Source organism: Carica papaya, chromosome 6, assembly GCF_054855325.1.
Source record: "Carica papaya isolate Zhongbai chromosome 6, ASM5485532v1, whole genome shotgun sequence".
Taxonomy (NCBI): Eukaryota; Viridiplantae; Streptophyta; class Magnoliopsida; order Brassicales; family Caricaceae; genus Carica; species Carica papaya.
The window spans coordinates 10,792,412-10,811,988 of record NC_142314.1 but is presented as its reverse complement, the minus strand read 5'-3'; the positions used below and the strand labels follow the sequence as shown (position 1 = coordinate 10,811,988).

At 33.5% G+C, this 19,577-nt stretch overlaps 1 protein-coding gene across 1 annotated transcript; it reads left to right on the top strand.

The window, feature by feature from the left end:
* Window positions 1-12,332: 12,332 nt before the first annotated feature.
* Window positions 12,333-18,417, top strand: LOC110807893 (serine/threonine/tyrosine-protein kinase HT1-like). Its single transcript, XM_022033191.2, has 6 exons — window positions 12,333-12,774; window positions 15,170-15,302; window positions 16,242-16,437; window positions 16,970-17,091; window positions 17,172-17,327; window positions 17,673-18,417. Exons 1-6 carry the CDS (start codon window positions 12,503-12,505, stop codon window positions 18,042-18,044), a joined length of 1,251 nt encoding a protein of 416 aa, XP_021888883.1. The 5' UTR covers window positions 12,333-12,502; the 3' UTR covers window positions 18,045-18,417.
* Window positions 18,418-19,577: the final 1,160 nt, after the last annotated feature.

The window sequence follows — 19,577 nt, the reverse complement described above, 5'->3', positions numbered from 1 at the left end:
ATATATATAATTTAAGCATATATTATGATATAATAAAACACATCCATAATTATCGGGAAGAGTCACTCTCATTTGTGTCACCTTAATAAATGATCTCATGGATATTATATTTCAATGGATAAGCCATTAATACCCCTTATTTTTTCTTCTTGTTCTTCAAAAACTCTCATTCTCCTCCTTCCTTCCAAAAGGCCTGGAAAAATAATCAAATGTATATGTATGTATATGTAAATATATATATGTGTGTGTATATTATAAAATATAGGATATGATAGTTCACTAAAATTTTAAATAATTTAGAATAGAATATAAGATAGAGGGTATAATAAATTTTTATGATTTATTGTTGTTAATTAACTATAGAATATAATAATAAAATTTATAAAAATAATTAAGTTGACTAAACATCGATAATTATGAAATATAGGATAGAATGAATTTTTAAAAATAATTAAGTTGATTAGATGTTAACAGTTAACTATTTATAAATAACTTGAATCACATTAAAATAATTTGCATGGTTAACAAGATCCATTAAGCTCCTGAGATCCATTAAGCCCAACCTAAATTACATTAGACCCTACTTTTTAACCAAAGTTCATTGCTAAACACAACCAAAACCCCAAAGTGTACATAACCATCTTACCAAATTATTATAGCATCTCTCCCCATTTCAAACTTGATTACTTTTAGCTCTCTGCGCTCCGTTTAAGCTCCTTGGCCCTGTCTCTGATCCCACGGCCGTCTTTATCCACCATCGTCTTTATCTCCTCTCTACCTATAACAGCTTTCGGCAGCAGCTTCTTCGATCGTAGCATTCATCATATGCTCCAGGAAAAGTGGCCACGCAATCATCAGAACTCCATTCACGCAGTGTGATAAAAAAATAGAAAAAAAAAACCTCGACTGATGGATGGCTCAAGATTTCGACTTGCTTGGCCCACTCCGACACTACCTGACCCGATTCGCCGATTCGATCCAAGAACCTGTCTGGTAAGTAGCTGGAGAACATCTCGTAGCGCGGTTCCCTGTGGTGAAAAATAACTCATCGCCGGTTTTGACGGTGGGAGGACGGAACGCCCAGATAAATCTCTGTTGACTTAGCTCCAAGCCAATTTCGTCATTTGCTCAAACGACAGCGTTTCCCCCGCTGCCAAACGAAATATAAAGGACAGACTCCCTGGAACAACTTGCTCCGATCCGGATTAGGCGTTACAGCGGACCTGATAATTGGCCCGATGGCGTAAATGGTACCTTGGCAACCCGACCCCACATTTTCCTAACTGAAAAAAATTATATAAATACAGATTAAGGGGAAAAAAAATGATGTTATATCTAAGTTGAGAGCTCCAACAAATTACACACGTGACTCATTCTTTTAAAACACATTAAGCACGTGACTCATTCTTTTGGAACACAGAAATATCTAATAATTAATACCTCTCTTTTTTTTTTTTTTTTTTTTTAAATATATATATACATACTCCCTAGTCTTCGTGGATGAGCTTATCCATATTGGAATGTGCACTAAAATTGGAGAACTTAAAATTTAACAATCCAAAGTAGTCTCTTCACCTTATTCTCATCTTATTTTGCTAAACTCCACTATTTTGAGATTTCAAATGCATTTCTCTTTCTTTTGTACTAAACCTCCAACTATTGGTAAATAATCTCTCTACATGCATCATTTTTAAACCACTGGTAAAACTCTTTTTCATGTATTTTTTTAACATCTCCAAGAGTTTCTTGTCCACATTTTTCTTTATGGATTCTATAAATTAAATAAGATTAATAAATAGAAAATATCAAGTACACCATTAATTCATTAAAAAGAACATGTAAGCAACTAGAAATCTTGCACGTTTGCTTGATAAATTCTACGAGTTCGTCATAATTTTTTAATAGATAATCTCTTGATTATTTCTATTATACCATACTCTTAGAATTTATTACCTTTTTGACAAACACTCATTTCAAAAAAATTGAATTATCACACTCATCACAATTTCTTTCAATGCGATTTAACTTTGTCTTAACTTTGTTGATATTTTGTAAACAAAAATTTACAAATTTTTAAATAATAAAAGCTTCTGTATTTGATCCTCTAGGACGAGCTTTATTTCTCAAAATATGATTCCAAGAGATGTAAAAAAATCCAATAAAGACATCCACCTACATTGCACTAGTACAACAACTCTCCCCTCCCATGTTAGGATTTATCTTTATTGTGACATGGACTTGTACACAATAAAGCATTGGGGGCATCACCAACTCACTTTCTCCTTGATAAATAGTGGAGTAATGCATTCTCATCATTTGACTAACATCCCTTACCCATGTACCAATATCATTTTTAATAGAGATCATAGTATAATGTCTTATCTTTTTTTATGTCCGTGCATGGATGAAACCACTGTTTCAATTCCCACATCTCAACCATTCAACTCGTGATATTTGGTCACACATCAACTCTTCTTTTTTATACGATTCATCAAATTTTTCATCCTTTTATTTGAATTTCCTCCTGCGTCATTGTTTCTAATTGTCTTTGTACAGACTCATTATTTTTCTAATATTTTCAACCACGTCCTTGTTCTATTATGTTAGTTTTTCTAGCACAACTATTTATTTTTCTTTCAAACCCAAATAGGGTAGTGTACCCCCTAGTTTCCCATTCACTACAGCATGACACCCATTTTCCTTTAACTAGAAAACTTCAAGTTTAAACACTTTATCCTACCTTGATTCCCTAATCTATTCCCCATATATTTTGAGGCATATAGGTGAATGATCTAATAAATACCCCAACAAGGGTGTAACACTGGCATCCGAAAATAAATCATACTAGGAAGATTGTTCAAGGAATTTATCAAGCTTACCTAAATTACACAAGTGCCTTATCACCATTCCTTCAAGTGAATGTGTCACCTCAGAAGTCTATATCAACTAAACCACATTCCTCAACTATATTAGTAAATTGTTGGAAAGAATAGTTAAATTTTGACCAACCCCCTAGCTTTTCATCATGTATCATGATTCATTAAAGTTGCCTCCAATGACCTATCGATATTGAAACTTGGCATGTAGTTGTCTAATTAAATCACATGTTCTTAGTTTTTTATTATGTTTAAACTAACTATAAATATTTTTGGACTGTCATCTCTCCTTCCTAACACTATTAATCAAATGTCTATGTGATGTTCATATAAGGATTTTACCCTGCACCAATAAATTGACTTGCCTTAGCATGTATAAAATCCCTGACTCCATTCATCTTCATAGTTAAATAATATATACATCATGCATGAAATTCAAGAATCTTATAATCGTGGCTCTCCTCAAACAACAAAAATTCCAACAAAGGATATTCATTATTGTCGACTGGATTTTTGTTAACCTCTACCATTATAAATGCATTAAGTAAAGCCTTCTTGTCATATTCTCACAAATTAATCTGACCTTGTTTTACAATCCCATTCCCCTTAAAAATTAATTTTCTCTTTTAAGCAATTAAGACCTTATTTTTTCTACGAGAATTCATGTTTAAGTAAAATTTTGTTTCTATATTTTCCAATCTCCTTTAGCTCCTACTCATAAATCTCATTCAAAACCAATAAAAGTTTAATTGAAGAATTCATCATTAAGGTAAGAAATGAACCTTAATTGAACAAGAACACAATTCACTATTTTTCTATTGAAGTTGCAAGTGTTTAAATAGGGATTTATAACAATTGATCCTACGACATGATTTATAAAGTGGCAAGAAAATAGTGTAATTACTCTTACTACATGATCTATGTAATGCAAGAAATAAACATATGAAATGAAGTGGAAGAAAAACATGCTGGTTAGTTTTTGGGAAATTGCAAGAACTACTGGTAGTGCTTCTTAACTGCTGGTGGTTTCTCTAGCTGCTCATGTCGTCATGTTCAAGTACTTCAGAATTTTTTATCGACCTATTTTAGGAATTTCTAGATGTAATATTACCCCTCATGTTACGGGAACCTTGTCCTCAAGGTTCAGATAGTTGAATTTTTCATTGCAACGCTGCAATAGTTTCTAATGTGGTGTCTTCCTTGGGCATCTTCATTGCCACTTTGAATTTTTTTGAATTCATCCAGAAACTCATCCATGGTTTATCCTACTGCAAACATTTAAATGTCAAAACTATAGCTAAAGTTTTTATTCGTCTAATTTCTTTATCAAGTTCATTCTCATGAAAAACCATCCATAAAATGTGATCTTCATCCTTAAAAAATTCATGTTTTTCTTCCTCATCTTCTAGAAGATTCTCTTTGTTGTCACTATAAATTAGTATTTCATTGTCGTGTTGGTCATAATAAATACGTCTCCTCTAAACCACAAACTGCTTTTCATCCATTCTCTAATTTTTTTTTTTTAAATATCCATAAAGCATATGATGGTATCCTTCCGATATATGGAAGCTCAATGCTTGTTGATATAACTTCATGACTATTAACATAATCTTTATCTCTCAATCCTTGAGCAAATTCGTTGAACTTGCAGAGAGGGTTTTGAATTCTTGAAGACAGTATTTTAACAGTTCATTTCTCATCTATAAAGAAAAAATTCTGACTTGATATTGTTGATAAAATATGAGAAACATGAGTTTCTAATTTTTTTCTATTACCCTCAATTTATTGTTGTATGGAAACAATTATCTCTACTTAAAATTTTTTTAAAGTTAATTTAATTTATATTGCAAGCCTACAAAACTGTCAGCATAGTGTTCACCATGGGACTTTGGTGATTGTATTGTGTAAGTCGCCATTTGCGTGAGCGATTCCAATTCATCACAGTACGGTCATGTTTGGCCAAGCTGGCCTGGAATATTGCTACCAGAGCCCTCTCTGTCTATCTTTAGAGTGTCTGCGAGCCGTTGGAGGTTATCTTCAATCTAATAGAATTTTTCAACAACCATATTTCCATTCATTGCAATTTGCCCAAGTTAACTTTCTGGTTCTCAATTCTTTCTTTGTTAGTGGTCATGGCTCATATATTAATTGACAGATCCCAATAAAAACCAATAAAAGCTTAAGTAAAAATTTCTTTTTTCGATGAGAAATAAACCTTAATTGAACAATAACACAATTCACTGTTTTTTTTATTGAGATTGCAAGTGTTTAAATAGTGGTTTACAATAACTAATCCTACTACACGATCTACGAAGTGGCAAGAAAATAACGCAACTACTTCTATTACGTGATCTATTTAATGTAAGAAATAATTAGATGGAAGGAAGTGGAAGAAGAACATATTGATCAGTGTTTGGAAAATTGCAGGAATTATTGGTTGTGTTTCTTGACTCTTGGTTATTTCTCTAACTGTTCATGTCGCCATGTTCGAGTACTTAAGAATTTTTTATCGACTTTCTTTGAAAATGTCTAGGTGTAACACATACATAGTCGATTTTTATCATCTATGCAATTGCTGTTTTTTTTTAAGTCTTATCCTATTAATAGTGCAATAGTCCTCCATCTATATCTAGCCATTTTCTACTCCTATTCTATCCTATCAGCTACATCCTCTTCCACTAAATACCTCAATTCCCTCAATTGATTACCCAGCTTTATAGTCATGACATGGAGTTTGAGACTGGACAATGGTGCCTTTTAGCCATTAATATAAGCCTCAAAAAATGATTGAGTCAAGTATGCATCGATAACTTGTCTTATTTCATTAATCCTTCTAGGTCTTTATCTATCTTTTTTTTAAAGTCATTATTAGACTTTGGTTTTGGGCCTTCAGCAATTCCACAAAAGGCCCACTATGTTCGTCACATACGACACAAGTTGTTCTTCAGTTGAATTGTATCACCTTTTTAACTATTGGTGATTTCTCTAACTACTCATATCATCATATCCGAGTACTTAGGAATTTTTATCAGCTTTCTTTGAAAATATCTAGGTGTAACACCTACATAGTCGATTTTTATCATGAATACAATTGTTTTTTTTTTCAATCTTTAAGTTTCATCTTTTTAACAATGCCACATTCTTCCATCCATATCTAGCCATCTTTTACTCCTATCCTATCAACTAAGTTCTTTTCCATTAGATACCTCAATTTTTTTAGTTGGGTACCCACCTTTCTAGTCTTGATATGGAGTTCGAGTTGGACAATGGTGCCTTTTAGCCGTTAACGTAAGTCTAAAAAAACGACTAGGTCAAATATGCATCAATGACTTGTTTTATTTCACTAATGATCCTTATAGACCATGATCTGTCTTTTTTTCTTAAGTCCAGCTTCCATTATTAGGCTTTGGTTCTTGGCCTTAAGCAATTCCACAAAAGACCCACGTTGTTCCCCATATATAACCCAATTTTGATCTTTATTTGAACTGTATCACTTTCTTTCCCTTCATCTATCTTGTATGTAAGGGATAAGGAAATTAAAATTATGTTCAATTATGCAGCCATAGTTTCAACCCTCCCTAAATTTTAAGCCCTTAAATCAATATGTTCATCTTGTGGTAATTACTCTTTTACCACAACCATTACCCCCCCGCGTCCTCTATCGTGTAGTCTTTCTTCTTCGTCTAACCCTTATTCACCGTCCATCCATGTAATGTTTTACCCAATTGACATAGAGCTCACATAAATATCACAGTCCCAATTATTTTTGGTCTCACTCATCCTATAGAACTCCATTATGTATCCCATAGAACCACACATGAAATAAAAACCTCGAATCCTTTTGTACTTAAAAAGGTACCCATAATGTTCTTCCTCCTGTAGAGACCATTTTTCTCAATTTATGGATTTACTAACATTAAGAGATAGTAGATCCTCAAATATATAAACAAACGCTCTAACATTACATGATCAAGTTGGAAAAGTTGTCCCATCTTCTCTATGCACCTACTAGCCATGTTTTTCATCATATCTCTTAGCGATAATTCATAAGTTATATCTTATTCTTCCACATATAAACAGGTGATATTAATAAGATATTCGACATCAATAATATGTTGCAAACACAAAAGATCTCTTTCAAATTGTCATGGCGTTTAGTACTTCACATGTTACAAACCTAGTTCACTAGAGAGAGCAAAAAATTTAAATTTTTGGCCTAAACATTCATAACTAGTGTCCCATGAGGTTTTGCAGAGCTATATCATCATTTGTATTAAAGCCTATGAGTTATAATTTCTTTTAGTGTTCATGCATTCCACAAGATAATTCATATATTGCCTTAAGGATGCCTCATCCCTTGTCCCCTGTTGTAATGGCCTTGAAAATTTAAAAGAAAATATATATAATAATCTGAGTACGGAAGCGAAATAAAAGATTTAGGTTAATATCTCTTACACAATAACTTAAAAATACTAAACAATATCAAAGAATAAGTTCTCTAAAAGAAATACTAGAAATAAAAGAAGTATAAAGAAAACTATAAGGCATCTAGCATCTACTCGCAATCTTCTTGTGGATCGGGCTCGGGAAACCAAGTCCTCCTGATCTGAAATAGTTAAATAAGGACTGAACTACACTAGCCCAGTAAGGACATCACACTATTCACCGTCACAGAAGTAAAGGTTGGTATAAAACAAAAAAAAATCAATGGAGCACAAATTTTAAACATTCATTTATCAATAATCAAACCATTTACTGTCCACTTATCTCAGTGAGATTTATGAAAACGACCCATGAAAACAATAACATCATAGATATCATGAATTCATACAAAATCTGTAACATAGCACACGTTATACTTTTATATTTCAATCATCAAATAATAGTTGCTCCCTTTTCATCAGCCTACTAGTATCCATGGGGATCCATAGGGGTCCCCGCTACACGTGAATCATTCCCTTAACAAACTTAATTTCCAGAGCCGTCCTCATACCCCGTCTGGTAGGGACGCCAAATAATAAACCTCAATATCCCGTCCGGTATGAGGGTGAAGCGGACCATCCCCATATCTAGTCCGGTATGAGTGCCAAAATATTTAAAGTCTTCATACCCTGTCCGGTATGAGACAACGTTCCCGGTAGAGTTCCCTATGGACCTAGTCCATCTACCATCTCTCATGATATCTAATGAGGCTGTCATCTTATCCAATTATCAATTCACACCCCTTTTCTATTTTTTCTTTAGTCTCCGTTACCCATTCAAACATGAATACTTAAACAAGTAACGTACATCCAACAAGGCAAGCATATCTTAGATTCACAAAATCAAGCAGTAGTGAAGTAAACAATGATTCATGCATTCAAAATCATAGAATAAATAAACCAGATAACATAATGCATTTAAACTGTAAAATAAATTAAACAGAAATTGACAGAGAAATATGTCCAGTTCGGGCTCCATTAACAACCGTAATTAATTATGCGTATCTATTTAATATGTACAAAATACAGTATTATTATTTATTCAAACTTCAATTCTATGATAGGAAATAGGGTGAGGGGTTCTTACCCAATTCGACGTCCAAAACTAGATTTTCACTGCGCCTACGGACAGTCCCTGAATTCCCTGAAATTTTCTCCAGGAACTGAAACACGCTTATGGTACCTACACATGTCCCAAATAACTAAAAAATCAGACCCAGGGCCTACTCGGCCAATTTCAGAATTCCGGCACGGCGGCTCTGCCGTGCTCCGGCGACGGCACCGCTTCTCGCAGTGGTGATCCGCCGCGAGTTGGTTGTTTCTGGCCGAATTCAGCTAAACTCACATTGATTCCTGTGAGAAAACACCCTTAGAGCCCTCGGTGGGCTGAAAAAACACAGAAAATCAAAACTTACCAGCGGTGGGGCTCTATGGTGCGGCGGCTCCTCCGGCTCGCGTCGCGGTTTGGTATTTTGCGCCGGTCAACCTGTAGAAGAGGGAACGGTGGTCACAATAGTGAAAAATTTACATCGAACGGGAATCGGGAAGGGCTTCATCGGATGCAAAAATTGAGACAACCTGCGGCAGCATCGCTGGGCTTCGGCGGCATTTTTTGGCCAATTGACTGGTGTTTTTGCTCCGATTTGGCCATAAGTGGGTTTAGAATTGAATTCTGAGCCAAGAGGAGAATTTTTACCTCATTTAGCTGCCGGAAATTGCTCCGGTGCGGCGGCGGGTGGCGGCGGTCGGCTCCCGGCGGCTGGGCTATCTTCTCCGGCGAGGAGCTTTGGCGGCTAGGGTTAGGGTTTGGGTGCGGATGAGATTATTTATAACGATCCGCTTTTAATCTGAGTCGTCTATCGCGATTCAATTTGGGCCGTTCGATCGCGATTAAATAGAAAATGAATCTGGACCGTTCATCGCGATGCAATCTGGGCCGTCTGTGCGTACGGGAACGATTCTCAGCCGTTCGATCGCATGCACGCAGATCACCCACGTGTCTCCCTTCCGCGTGGCCTCCCTCGTCAGCGTCTTTGCCACGCGGCGCGTCCTGGTTGGCCGGAGTTGCTCACCGGGGAACTGACGGCGCAATTTTTTTAAATTATGTTTTGACCTTCGATTTTCAATTTTTCTTTCAAAAATACCCCAAGAACCCAAATTTTCACCATTTTTTCCCAAAATTATTTTCAATTAAATCCCTAAATAATTTTTACCCATTTTTATTATTATTATTATTATTATTATTTCTATTAAAATAAATTAAACTAAATTAAATTCAATATATTATTACATAATTAATCATTATATTCATATAATAATTACAAAATAAAAAAAATAAAAGTAAAATTAAAATTAAAAAAAAAAAAGAAAAGGATTAGGGTGTTACACCTGTAAGTCAACTATTTTTATTTCAAGACTAGTGAATTCCAATGGTACTTGAGTTATCGTGTTCGTGGATCTTATACCACATAGGAGTCTTACATAAATGCCAACTAGTTATAACCTTAAATGTATTTGCATGCAATAAAAAAAAACAAACAAACAAAACAAAACACCATAAAAACCTAATAATATATATATATATATATATATATAAAAGTACCACATGAAAGAAAAGGAAAAAGGAAATAAAATGGAAAAGAAAATAAATTAGCACTTATAAAATGATTCTCAAAATGGAAAAATATTTAAAAAAAAAAGACAAAACCATAATTCCCTCTTCAAATCCGAAAATGAACAATCCCTCACACTACTCACCCACGAAAACAACCACTCACCCTACCTAGAGACTCATACCTATTCCAATCGTAGAACCGACTTTGATTATACAATTCAAATATAAGCATATTGTATATCTAATACATTAATGTAAATCTAATCACCAACAATAGCCCATCTATTTGTATCTTTAAATTTATTAAGTACAACATCCAAATTCTACTTCTTAGAATTTAAATATTATAGATTTTTTAATAAAATTCATATTTTAATTAGAGTTATAAATTAAAGTAGGATTTCATTTTCTCTCAATTGATTAAGAAAATTTAATTTAATATTTTGCTTTAATTATTTTTTTTATTTTGGTAAAAAAATACAGGAGCCAATTATTCTCAATAAATATTATTATCTTTAATATTTAGTATATAATATATTATTTAAGTCATAAATATTCGTTAGTCAAATTCAATCAATATTTTCAATAGACTTTTAATATATTATATTCAGTGTAGGCTAGCTATAGATCCCATTTGTGTAATGTGTTTCGAGGTTGAAGAAAGGATTCTACAACACACGACATCAGAAGTATTTCTGTGGATGACTATTCCCAACTTCTTCAATTGGTTGACATAGTTATTATAAGTGACTTTAAAAATTTTATGGCGCTGTAATTAATGGGTACATTAGAAAAAAGTTGATAGCACTTGATGTGTTGATCCAAAGTTTAATAATTCATGTGAATTTAACTTAAATTTGCAAAAAGGCCTCATTAAGAATTAGTCACCCAGGGAGAGGACATGAGAAACACCAATATGAAGTTGGTGTAAACCCCACCTTTGCCTCATATATGTAAACTTAACTATAATTATTCTATTAGAGTAGAAGAGTGGAGCAATCTTAAAGGTATTTATAAGGATGATATTGGAGCTATTATGTTTGCTAGGATGAGGTAGATGTCGACTCCTTCCTCTATTGATATTGTATTGTTAAAGCTCAAGTTATGGTATACGAATTATAAATAGTTCGATGAATTGATATCAAAAGGCTATAAGTAGAAGGTAATTCACAACTAATCACGAATTCTCGCACGTCACCAAATTAAGAGATTAGTTTGCTAGTATATATTTTTGTTAACATATATAATGTTTTTTTTTAATTATTATTTTATTTTATATCAATTTGTTAAATTATTAAGAATTGTAATGAGGTAACTTGTACACTAATACATAGAGTTTTTTTTTTTTTTTTTTTTTTTTTTTTCCAATCTTGGCATTAACTTTCTTGTTAGGGTTCTCTCATTAGCTTTGGTTCCTTCACTTATGCTGGATAATCTTACCCTTGTAGAGTTTTAATGATATTTGATAATTTTAGTCTAAGAAAAAAACAAAAACTTTTCATAAGATTTTGTTTAAAAAAAATAATAAATAATAAATAAAATAATCAATAAATCTCATTAAAGAAAACTCTAAATTAATTTTTTTAGTTATTGTTTTACAAAAAAAAAAAGACAAAATAACACTAAATCCAAAATCTTTGTGCTGCTCTTTTGTACTCTAGTGGAATATGGTATGTCTCAAACTCCTATGAATAAGCTCAATGTGCTATAAATCTTCAAAGATGCCAAGTTTTGTGGACCTATTAGGAAGCACATAATGCCCCAAGGATAGACATCCCTGTATATGCTCATTAATTTTGGCATGTAATAAATGACAAACAACATTTAACACGTTAGTAATTAATTAATCCAAGGAAAAATCTCAACTTGCCAATAGTTTATTTATTTATTTATTATTATTATTATTTTTTTAATATCAATTATAAAAAAAAAAATTGGCTTTTACATTAAAAATAAAATCTATCATTATTAGCACTAATATTTTAGTAAAATTTTGATATTTAAAAATTTATTATTTTTAAATTTTTCTACTAATATTATCCTCAAGATAATTTTCCATATTGACATAATTTATTTTTAACTTACCTTAATCGCCTCCTCACCAAACTCCTTTCTGTCTGTCATCGATTAATTTTACCATATATTGATCTAACGAAATGACGAGATTAGCCTCGCTTAGCAAAATTGGTTTCCATTGAGCATGTGCCACGTGGCTTTCCAGGGACGTACGCGGATGCACAAGAAGGAAACTAGTTAATCATTGTTTTTGAAAAATTAAATGCACTTACTTATGGGGGAAGAGGCTTTCCTTGGTTTCCCTCTCGTTTCCCTCCCCCCCTCCCCACCCCACCCCACCCCACAGTTCCAATTTTAAAAGACACGAGAAGAATAAAAAAGAGAAAAGCTCCCACTTCTGAGGGATATATATAAATATATATGTATGTATATGTTATCTGTGTGAGAGATAAAACCGAGTAATCTTTGTCTCTTTATCCTTCTCTCTCTCTCTCTCTCTCCTTGTTCACTGTATAATGCAGCTAATGAGAAACCAGAAGGTTCAAGCAATGGCGGAGAATGCAGTGGTGCCGGAGGAGCTGCCCGAGCTGACTCCGCCTTTTAGCATTGAGGACATCGGCGCTGGAGTCCTAGGACTGACTGCAATGCTCGATGCGGGTGACGGGAGCGAGAGCTTGGATAACAGCTTCGTGTTCGACATTGACCAAAGCGTGCTCGTTGATCCTCGCTGCATCATGCTCGAGAAAATGATCGGAGAAGGGGCTAGCTCCATTGTCTACGAAGGATCGTGGGTCCTTTGTTTCTTGCGTTTCTTGATTTTTCTTTTCTATTAAGTTAGGTTTATCACAATGCATGCATGTTGTTTGGTGTTTTGATACTTGTTTGTCGGCTTTGCGTTGATCGTATCTTATCACTACTTGACTTGAATTTTGGGAAGGGGCACTTGATATTCGAATCCAGGGGCGTTATCTTAGTTATGAATATTTTGGCGGGTTTTTAGGGTCTTTTATGTGGGTTTGGTTGAATATTGAAGTGTTGCGGGTAATGAGTGTTGACTTCAATGAAATTTGTCAAGGTCTCGGTGATATGCTCTTGTTGAATCGATAATGAGGGTCCCCCAAAGGGGTCTCATGTTGAATTGACTGAAAATATTTGTTCATACATGATATTATCTATAGTTGTTGGTTTGCTTTGAGTTCTTCATACTGAACAAGTAGCTAGAAATTTTTCCAGTGTTACGTAGGGAGCAATTTTAGGGATTATGTCAGTTACTTTCGCTTGTTAAACTATGACTTGCTTTTAAATTTCATTAATTTTGGACCATTACCTCCTCCAATAAGTGTTTGTCTTATGTGTCTTTGCAGCCGCGTATGTGGTTATATGTCAATTATGTTAGCCTCGTTGTAAGTCAAGCCAAACCAAACCACGTATACTGCAAAAATCTATTGATTACTCTTACATGTTTGAACTCGTGGCATCTTATGTTAATTTAGTTGCTAGGAAGCATGATTGTAAATTAAGCATAACCATATAAACCTAATAAAATTATGTTGATTGTTGTCATATAGGAGGGGTTGTCAAGACTTTGTTTGATTAAATTGTCTGATCACTAATAAAGTCCACATGGACTTTTTTTCTTTTTGACTTTGGAATCCTGTCTGCCGTTGAAGCTAAAAAGCTCATCAACAAATACTTCAATCTAATTATGATTATTTTTACTCCGGATGGTCTCTTTTGTTTTTTGGCAAAAGTCCAGGTGCAGCACCTTGAAATCTTCAAAAAGTTTTGACTCTGGCTGTGGGCCTGGGCAATAGTTTATGGGAGGTAGAAACTCTGTTTTTATAGGCTATAAAATGCTAATAAGATGCTTTGACATTTTGAGTCTTATTAGTTACTCATGGTATGAGATATGAATAAAAGCTTGATGCATGAAAAGCTGTTTATGAAGTTTCTACTACATAAACTTTTTGAAGATTAACTATAGCTGCGAATTTTTGATCGAATCATTACAGATAATATCAGCTTAACTATGAATAGTTAAAATATGGGTGAAATTTATAAACACTATTAGACATTCTGTTTAGAGAAGTTTGTGGTTGTATGTGGTAAATGTATCACCTCTTTTCAGTAGAAGGCATCCAAGCCTTGACCAGATTGAAATTTAGCGTTACTGTGGTAGTTATCTCCTTTCCCGAACATGAATACTGATGAAAATGTCGATTTTTTTGAGTTTGCGTTCTTGAGATGCTGCAAGCTTACTAAAGGGGTGGCTGCTGAACTATGTCCAACAGCAATTTACTCCGCTTCTTAGATTTCTTCCATTTTAAATAAAGTGAGATTTTTTATTCCCAGTATGTCATATTTTGAGTAAAACAGTTATAGTGTCCATTTTACCTTTGCAAGGAAAAAGAAAAGAAACCTGTCTGAATCTGATGCTTAATCTACCTTGTTATACAATTCTTCTGCTGCTAAACTTCCATTAGGATTTGACTTCTTATTTAAGTGTTTGTTACACGAGCACCAGAATGCATGAACATTTTTCCATTTTAGTGCACATTCTGGATGTGATTCAAGTATATTTATGTGAATTATAACACCTTATTAGTATTCCTTAGTTAGAGGAATATTTTCCAGTATTCAAGGGCTCCATATTTTCAAAATTCAGGCAAGCATCAAAATTAGATTCAATTTAGGTTTCTGATGGTTCGATATGCAGACCTTGTAAGTTATAGCATATTGTTTCTCTTTTTAGTTGAATAAGTTGTAAAGAAAAAATCCATTTCCGGCCTTACTTTACGTTCCTTTTGTTGTGGTTACAGCTTACAATACGGATTGAGAAAGGTGTTTCAGAAGTTTCTTCTCCTTCAAACACTCATAATACAGAAAGACTTAAATGAACTTTCACTGAATTGTTTATCTTGTTACTAAACTTCAACTTGATTGAAGATATGTGATCAAACTCTTTATCTATTCTATTATAAAATTTAGATAATAAAATAAAGAGCTCGTATATGGTAACCGTATCTCTTATTTTAATTAGGACACAGTTCTCTTTTATTAATGTGTCTTTGTGTGGAATGTGAACAAGCCTGCCGGTGGACAATATCTCCTGTTACATAATTTCATATATCTCGTAAATTTATATCTATTAAATGCTGATAATTTTCAAACTATGAATTTAGGTACAAGTTGCGTCCTGTTGCTGTGAAGATTATTCAGCCATGCAATACATCAGCTGTGACTCGTGAACATAAAGAGAAATTTCAGAGGGAGGTTACGCTGTTATCCAGGACGAACCATGAAAATATTGTGAAGGTATTCTAGTTTCATTCTGATATATAATAAATGTTATAGTCTATGCTTTAGCAATTGCTTAGAGATAGAAGTTAATAAACAAAGGACAAGATATCTAGAGGTCCTCTTTCTGAGTAAACATGAGCGTAGACATAAATTAGACATTGCTAGTGTCAATCATAACGTCCAAGGTAATTCTACTGGCTTTCTTTTGCAACAGGCAAAATTGTGTTTTGCACTTTCTTTCTTGGTTGCCTTGTCCAATTGTTCATTTGTTAATTTCATAAACCCATATCTTTTTGCACTCTATGAATGTGTTTTTTAAGCAAGCATGAATACTACTGACCTAGTTGTGAATCTGAACTGAATTATCAAATCCATTGCTCATGTTCCTAACTTATGAAGGAATTATCATGCAGTTGTGATCATAACTTGCCTTTTTTCCAGCTTTTGCATACTTTTTATATTGTAGTTAATCTTTTCTTATATCATGGATATCCTGTCCATATTGATACACGAACATGTCAATGCCATACTGCAAAATCATTCTAGAGAATGAAGAGGGCTGAGACAGAATTTCGAGTGCTAAGCGTATTTGGCTTTCTTTCATTTTCTTCAAGGCTACCGTTACTGGAAATCTGGCTCAAAATGAACCTTGTTTTAGAGATATGTCCCCCACAGCAGTTTAGATGGAGCCAATCCACATACTGAAATGAGGTTATCGTGCTGGCAATAACTTACTAAACAAGAAAATGTTTTCACTTTCTTTGGCCTTAAGTTTAGTGACAATTATTAAAATTCTTGTAAATGTAATTTCAAATCAGATAAGTAAATTCGGCCTATGCTACGCAGGCATATTTCTACCAACTTATCCTGCATTTAGTCTCTCATTCTAAATTTTGAGTTATATCTTGATAACAATATGTAGCTTCTTGTTGAGGATTAATTTTTCTGGAGCAGTTTGTTGGGGCAGTTGTTGAACCATCTCTGATGATGCTCACCGAAAACCTGAAAGGTGGAACACTTCAGAAGTTCTTGTGGAACATGCGTCCCATGCAGTTAGATCTGAAGCTTTCCTTGAGCTTTGCATTGGATATATCTCAAGCTATGGAGCACTTGCATGCAAATGGAATCATTCATCGTGACCTGAAGCCAAGTAATAGACTTTCTCTCCATCTTAGTTTTGTTGGCTATGTTTAGAACGTTCAGTAAGGGAGGGATGGATATGAATTTTTTGGTTTCGATTCAAATTCTTTGGTTACTACTAAATGAAATTGCAAAGTATAAATTGTACTCTTTTACTCCCAAGTAAGAAATTTTTATCTAACAGATCACAAAACTGTGAACATGCTTTCTGTTCTTTTTTTTCCTTTTTTTTTCTGTTCCATATTTTTGTTTTAATGTGATGTACTTTCTGTTGGCTGACATATTCGATGCCCATATGGAAACTCAAGCCTGAAAAAAGATATTGGAAGCAGAAGTGGTGCACTTTGTGCTCATGGAAGCAAGCTCTCTACATTTGTGAAAGATTTTATGAAACTAGTTCTAGAAATGATTGAATGTTGTTTTTGCTTTCCAGTATTAGACTCTATGAACATAAATGAGTACATCTTGATCCCATAGCATTTGGCATTGAAAACTTTTGTTGTATTAGATGATCATTGGTGTAGACCTCTATGGTATTGCAGGAAATATACTTCTGACAGATGACCAGAAGAAGATTAAGCTGGCAGACTTTGGACTAGCTAGAGAGGAGATAAAGGGCGGTATGACTTGTGAGGCTGGTACATACCGATGGATGGCTCCTGAGGTGCTTTTTCTCTCTCGACTCAATGAAGCCGTATAGTCATATACTCTCAAACCATGTCTAATTCTGCTTTTATAATTCAGCTTTTGAGCAAAGAACCACTCCTTGTTGGAGAGAAGAAACATTATGACCACAAAGTGGATGTCTACAGCTTTGCAATTGTTTTCTGGGAGCTGCTGACAAACAAGGCTCCATTCCATGGGAAAATTAATATACTGGTAGCGTATGCTGCATTTAAAGTAAGCCACTTATTATATTGCGTTTAATTCAAGTCCGTTCTATTTATAGATACATAGATTCAGTTATTAATTTCTTCAATTTCAAAATGATGAATTTTTAGTTTTAAGTCATCATAAAAATACCAAATTTAAATTGGACATGGAATTGATTAGAAATTAAAATGTTGTATTCATTCAATTCTTTTTCTCATTTCCTCTGTATTGTCATTCGACGGACTTAAAATTCCTGCCTAAGTTGGCACAGCTTGTTCTTTTCCATGTAATCAAGCATGCATGACAAGAAGTTGATGTGGAAAATGAAGTTTCCATTATTGAAGCTGAAGCTTCTTCACTCTTTACTTGCAGAACGTAAGGCCAAGCCTGGAAAATATTCCAGAAGAGATTGCTCCACTGTTGCAGTCCTGTTGGGCAGAGGACCCAAAGCTTCGCCCAGAATTCAAAGAAATATCGGAGTCAATACGCGAACTCATCCACTATTTCTTCCCACCAGAGCCCACACCTGAAACCTTCTCCGAGACTGAACCATCCACTCACGACAGCACCATTGTCATTCCAGACGAAGAAGAAGAAGAAGAAGAAGAAGTTGTTGAGAATGCCCCTCCCATGAACAACCCTGAATCGACTCGGGTCCAGGTTCAAGACAAGCGCAAGAAGAGCATCAAGAGAACTCTTTCCTCTATTTTCAAGCGCTTTCGTGGTTGCGTGACCGGCCGATAGGCCGAATGTGTATATATACATACATATATATATATATATATACATACTCAGACGTTTTGGTTTTGGTTTGAAATGCATTGAAGGGCTGCTACTGTGAGCCTCAGGGATTGGAAAGTGAAATGTAGAGGATGAAAGGGAGAATTATTTAGCAATAAAAGATTAGAAAGAGATAGGAAGGTGATAGAAGGCGAAGGCAAAGGGAAATGAGGAAGAACTGGAATTTTTTTGGTGGGAAACAAGTTCTTTGATTAGTTGTATTCTTCCTTGCTCATTTTTCACCCTTCTTGGGTGATCATTATGGACTCCAATATTTCTGCTAATACCTCTTGTATTTACGAGGAAGGTAATGTGAAATATCATTATTTGTTAGTGATGAGCAAATCAACTTCTATTATTTATATATATATATACACACACACACAGAGGCACACATTAGAAGAAAAAAAAAAAAATCAAGTACCAAGTAAGTTTATTTTATATATAAATGGAAAAGAGTTAGCATCGTTGATGAATTGTGAATGTTGTTAGTTGAGCCTGAAATCAACTTCTCAAAATTTGTACGCGTCAGGAATTTTGCAGGACCACATTATTTTCTCTGTTGTATTTTTTGAAATTTTTAATTACATTTATGTTTTTATAAAAATATAATGATTTATTTTATTTAATTTTATCACTTTTCTCTTTCCTAACTTCTTTTTTGTGATTTCATCCCAAGTTTTCTTCTTTTTTTTTTTTTTTTTGGGTCAGTAAGCAAATATATTCAGGATCTCTGCTAACTCATTTCTCATCTACATAGAGAGAATTATACTTTTAAATAAAATTACTATTTAAAAATATTATAAAACAAATAATTTTTACACAAATTACTTATATATAAAAAAAAAATGAAAAATTCAAACAGTTATTTATTCTCAATCATATACATTTTTCAATTCTAATAAAGAGTTATATGATTATTTATTTTGAAAGTGTTATATTATTATTATACTATTATGAGTTACCTTAAAATAAAGTATGCAAATTGAATACCTAAAATATTAATGCTAGAAGGAATTTCTCAACTTTCGTTTTCAATATACAAAATACGGGTATGTGATAAATCATTAATTGTTACTGATTATGTATGAAAATGGATAAATAAATTAAGATTTAAACTTAATACCTGAGACATATTCAGATTTAATAGCTCGTAAAATTTAAATTAAATATTTAATAATACATTGGTAAAAAATAAAAAAAATAACAATTTCTTGCATTTGAAAATCAAAAGGGATTATATTTACATTCTCAAACAAAAAAATTTTACTTATGGTCCGTTAGTGGTTGAAAGCCAAGTAATACTATTTTTCTTAAAGATGATGAAACAAGAAAATTCATATCGATTCACTTGCAAATTATTGTAATATATTATATAAATAGCACAGAATAATTAAATTACAGAGTTAAAAAAAATACAATAAATATTAGAAATTTCATAATAATTTTAAAGCATTATTATATAAAATATCCAAGACCATAGAGATAAATAACCTT